The sequence below is a fragment of the Triticum dicoccoides genome, chromosome 1A (genome assembly GCF_002162155.2).
Source record: "Triticum dicoccoides isolate Atlit2015 ecotype Zavitan chromosome 1A, WEW_v2.0, whole genome shotgun sequence".
Taxonomy (NCBI): domain Eukaryota; kingdom Viridiplantae; phylum Streptophyta; class Magnoliopsida; order Poales; family Poaceae; genus Triticum; species Triticum dicoccoides.
Genome location: NC_041380.1, coordinates 59780764 through 59786084, shown reverse-complemented (window position 1 = coordinate 59786084; position 5321 = coordinate 59780764). Strand labels below are relative to the sequence as shown.

The 5321-nt window shown below is 59.2% G+C and overlaps 1 protein-coding gene across 1 annotated transcript; it reads right to left on the bottom strand.

The window, feature by feature from the left end:
• Window positions 1–1379: 1379 nt before the first annotated feature.
• On the bottom strand, window positions 1380–3907 carry LOC119362814 (L-type lectin-domain containing receptor kinase VIII.2-like). The gene has a single exon (XM_037628080.1). It carries the CDS (start codon window positions 3743–3745, stop codon window positions 1532–1534), a length of 2214 nt encoding a protein of 737 aa, XP_037483977.1. The 5' UTR covers window positions 3746–3907; the 3' UTR covers window positions 1380–1531.
• Between the last annotated feature and the right edge of the window lie 1414 nt (window positions 3908–5321).

Genomic DNA, 5321 nt, shown 5'->3' with positions numbered 1-5321 from the left:
TCCTTGCTCCCAATCCTCACCTTCGGTCCCGATCCATCGCCGGAGATGTTGTCCAGCCCGACCCACACCGCCACGGCGGAGACGCAGTCCGCCTAGTCCGTCGGCGGCGACTTGCAAGGCGGAGAACGTCGCCCGCAAGTTGCGGCGACGCCGACATCAAGAGAGGGAGGCAGCCACGACATCGCAGGGAGGTTCAGACGTGGTGGAGCAGCTGTCTCCTCCGCCGCTCCCGGATCCCCGCACCCCTTCCCTCCGAGCGCCTACGCGGATTATGTTGTCCGACCCTTTTGGGACACAGGATGATCCGACCGCCGGCCGAGCCACTCCAGACAGCTTTCGGCCCACGCAAATGCAGGCGGTGGAGCCTGCCTGGATGCAAGCAGAGGAGGACGAGCATGATGCATTCCGCCTGGAGCAGGACGCATTCCGCTCGGAGCAGGCGTCCAGCCAGTGATCCGAGGCCGTCCATCATGCTCGGACAATGATTTCATTTGTCATGCCTGATTTTTGAACTATGATTTGTTTTGCTTTGTTTTGAACTTTGCCATTGATCTCAGTTTGTACCATATGATCGATGTGTATGGATTGCATGGATTTAAGAATCAGAATTTGCGGTATGTGAATATTTAAGGGATGCCCGGTCAGTGTTCGCGGAGGTTTGAGGGGCCGGATTTGCTGAGTCCGGCTGTAGACTGTAGATGCTGTTGCAACGTCGTGTGTCTGCATTTCATTAATCATTACCAGGTGATGTCGGCCAAGCTAGGTGCCATTGCCATCTCACCACGGTGGCGACGGCGTGGCGGCCAACGACATGTGCGAGCTTCTTTTGGATACGATTGAAAGCGGCCAAATGAGGTACAGTGAACTGCCGCCTATCCGCCGAGACCAACAGTCGCTTCATGGAGGAGGTGGACGCCAGTTTTCTTCCACGGAAACCGACCCCGTGCCGCTCCGTGCCGTGCGGCTCGACGGCCGGTCCCACACGCAGGTGCGACCCACGCGGCCCACGAGATGGCGACGTCCACGTAGGCAGCCATCTATTTGTCCATGCTGACTGACGCTGACTCGTGGCATCAAGCTGCTGCTGCTGCCCGCTCATACTTTGCGAGATGATTAGCACCACTTTGTGTAGGATTAATCGTAGTAGCATTAGGCATTAGGATCCCAACACAGCTGAACCATGGGTGACTTTCGGTTGGTGACATGAATAATCATGGATGACTTGGACGACTTTGTATAACAGCAGCATCACCTACCGCTACAAGAGAAGAAAAGAGAAGAACACTCAATAGATTACTACATCTAGTCATCTACCAGTAGATGTGAAAAGGATATTTTTCGCAGGAAGAAAAGAAAGGAAAAAAGGAAATTTGATCGAATGAACCATCTGAAAAATCTGAATTATTATTATCACAAAGAGATATGTTACGACTCTATTACAGCCCAATGCTAATCTATGTACTCTCTCACCAATACATACATTTGAAACTAATCTCGTCCGCATTTCAAGAGGAACCAACCAATTGGTTGATCACCGGGCGTCGCCGCCGGCGGTGCTGCTGAAGCCGATGTCGTGGCCGCCCTTGCGCAGCGTGCTGGTGAGCGACGACGAGCTCAGCGAGTCGGACGAGGAGTCGTCCGACGGGTTCAGCCCCAGCGCGTTGTAGTCGGACACGCTGTCCTGCAGGCTCAGCAGCAGCTGGTGGTTGGCGCTGAAGCTCATGGACGGCCTCGCCGCCGGCACGAACGGCGGGTCCGCCTCCCCGCTCAGCATCTGCACCACCGCGCGCATCCCCGGCCGGCGCTCCGGCTCCGGGCTCGAGCAGGCGAGACCGACGAGCAGGACCCTACGCATCTCCCCCTCGTCGTACTCGCCGCCGAGCCGCGGGTCGACGGCGTTCAGCACGCGCGCCTCGCCGTGCAGGCTCCACACCCATTCGACGAGGTTGTTGCACCGGCCCTCGGTGCCGATCGGCCGCCGCCCGCACGCCACCTCCAGCACCAGCGCGCCGAAGCTGAACACGTCGGTCGCCTCGGTGGCGCGGCCGGTGAGCATGTACTCCGGCGCCAGGTACCCCATGGTGCCGGCGGCGGCCGTGGCGTCCGGGGACGCGCCGTGCTCCGCCTGCCGCGCGAGGCCGAAGTCGCCCAGCCGCGCGCGGTACGACTCGTCCAGCATCACGTTGCTGGACTTGACGTCCCGGTGGATGACCCGGCGGTCGCACTCGTGGTGGAGGTAGGCCAGCGCGGAGGCGACGCCGGCGAGGATCTCGTGGCGGTGGCGCCACGGCAGGGCCGGGGAGGAGGCGTCGAAGAGCGTGCGGTCGAGGCTGCCGTTGCGCATGTAGTCGTAGACGAGCAGGATCTCGCCCTTCTCGTAGCACCAGCCCTGGAGGCGGAGGAGGTTGCGGTGGCGGAGGCCGGCGATGATGGAGAGCTCCGAGAGGAACTCGGCCCGCGCCTGCGCGCCGTCGGCGTTGGCGTTGGTGCAGCGCTTCACGGCCACCATGGCGCCCGTGTCCGGGACGATGCCCTTGTACACGACGCCGAACGCGCCGTTGCCGATGACCCGGGACGCGTCGAAGCCCCGCGTCGCCGCGCTGAGCTCCTTGTAGGAGAACTCCCGCGGCGACCGCGCCATGGCCGCCGCCGACGCCACGTTGTCGCGCTTCGTGGCCACCGCCACGGCGTCCCGCTTCCTGGCCTTGGCGCGGCGCGCGAGCGCCCAGAGCGCGAAGCCCGCGAACGACGCCGCCACGACCGCCCCCGCCGTCGCGGCGCCGGCCACGGCCCCTTGTGGAGGCGGGTGGTGCGGCGTCTTGGCATTGTTCCGAGCGACCGAAATTGCCGGGGCGCTTGCAGCTGAGCTGGTCGGCGGCGCCGAAACCGTCGCCGGCGGCGTGATGCCCGGGAGCTGCGGAGTGGAGGGAAGCGTCGGGTCGAGGGCCCTCACCGGAGGGGGAGCAGCCGAAACGGGCGGCGGCTTGGACGGCGCCGGTGAAGGAGCGGACGGGGTGGAGAAGCTCCACCACTCGACGGCGTGGATCTCCGTGCTGCCCTGCGTGGACGCGGAGAACCCGACGAACGCCTGCTCCTTGACATACTCCGCGAGATCGACCGTCGCCGACAGCACCGGCGCGGCGGGCCGCTTGGCCGAGTAGGACACGAAGACGTCCATGGCCTTCCCCGGCGCGTACTCGATCCACGCGTACACGGTCCGCCCGCTGGTGAGCTCGACGCCCGCCAAGTCCAGATCAGCCACGGCCGTGGACACCATGCTCCCGAGATCGACGCCGACGTGGTTCCCGTTGACGTCCCCGAACTGGAGGTCCATGAGCGTGTCGAACTCGACGGCGACGTCGGCGGCGGGGTCGAGGCCGAGGAACGCGCCGCCGTCCCCGACGGCGGCCGCGTCGGGGGCGACGACGAAGGCGAGCCCGCCGCCGACGGAGCCCCGGTTGAGCGTGGTGACGGTGAAGGCGAAGCTGGTGGAGAAGCCCGCGAGGAGGCGCACGGGGGCCGCGTAGAGCGCCCGCCCCGCCGCCGAGGTGGGCACCGGCAGGTCCCGCGTGAGCCGGATGGTGTTGTTGTTGAGGTGCGCGTCGCCCAGCAGCTTCAGCGTGGCCAGCGTCAGCGTCGCGTAGTCGAACCGCACCGCGCCGGTGGCCGTGGTTTCAGCGAGGAGGAAGAGTAGGATGCTGAGGAGGCGGAGCGGAGGGGAGGTGGTGGCCATTGCGGGCGGCATTGGAGGTGGCGTGGGGATTGGGAGACATTTACATGGGGATGAGCTAGAGTGTGGAGTGAGGTGAGGCCGACCGGGAGAGAGTAGGTGAGGTGGGAGATGAGATGGGATTAGCGGGGCGGGGCGACACGTGCGGGCGAGGGGGGTGGCGGGGTAACGGTAGGGAGGGAGGGCGGTGCGGTGGCCGCGGGTGGCGGAGTCAGAGTGCGTTCTACTAGTTGCAGAGGCGGGTGCGGCGACGCCGACTGCCGCGCCACCGCCCACCGGTCGGCTGTTGCTGTCACGGCGGCGGTGCCGGTGCCCATGCCCGTCGAGTGCAACGGTAGGATAGGAAACGCGGCGCGCGAGCGGGGGCGAGCCGTTCGTCGCGTCGTGGACCGGCGAGGTGGTGTCACGGGCGCGGGCGGGGCACGTATGGGCGTGCATGGATGGGCATGGGACGCGACTCGGCGAGGTTGAATGGTTGATCGCGCACGTGAACAGCTGGGTGGAACGAGAGCCAAAACAACGACGATTAATATAGTCCAAAGAATCGACGTATTACTTTTTAAATTCCATCACTCGTCTTTTGTGTGGAATTGCAATCAGGAATAGCAGTAGGAGTTGGAAATTAGTGCGCAAAGTGGGAGTTGCTGCTTTAAGATTGTGAATGTCATCTGTCGTCCATCAAGATTCAGGAGGGGTATCACGTGCTGGCTTGTGAGAATGTTTTTTTCTCAAACTATATAAGGCTAGTACTCATTTCGGTACCTTTTCAGTTTCTCAAAGGTGTTGGTAAGTTTACGCCCTCTCTAAAAATATATTGTTTACTATTTTATTTGTAATTTTCATGTGAAAGGGACTAAATCAACAAAACGGCTAGGTCTAGGCCCACATTGGTGGAGGCAGAACAGAATTTTTAACAATGCCGGGATGTCGAGACAAACACATTTGGCTTTTGGATGTATATTTACACACTGTACATAAAAATAGCAATACAGAAAAGAAATCAAGATCAAAAAAATTTTAAATAAACTTGACTTTTTGTTGTACTTGTTTTAAAAGTTTTGGCAAGGAATAACTTTGATGGTATTCTCGGTTGAAAACAGCTTGTATCAGGTGTATATCCAAGAGCCAAAAGGTATTTCTCGAGGATGTCCCGTTCTATTAGACTAGGTTTTTTGGGGTGAGGGTCCAGAACTTCTTGCAAGCATATAAAACAAACGAGAAACATAAAATTACAAGACAATAGGTTGTCTTGTTTGTCACATGATTGATTCTCACATACACATCAAACGAGAAAGCAGGGGTGGACCCAAGAAAACCCAACATCCCCACATCGCTTTAAGAGCATGGTTAACGCCTTCTTCGATTCATAGAGTAGGAATTTTATACGCATAGACCTTTTTGCAACATCTAGCCCGATTTAATTTGATCTGAGGCTAATCTGCTTCCAATGCCTCAATTATGATACTTATGTGCAATTTACTTAAAAAATTACATCGAAATCTATGAACCGTATAATTGTGCAACCATGGATGCTGACACGAGATGTCGAATCTTGTTTTTCGGGGAACCAAAATGTATGGGGCTACTACGG

Bases quoted from the DNA above. Each gene is read 5' to 3' on its own strand.
- LOC119362814 (XM_037628080.1), bottom strand. From the start codon at position 3,745: ATGCCGCCCGCAATGGCCACCACCTCCCCTCCGCTCCGCCTCCTCAGC.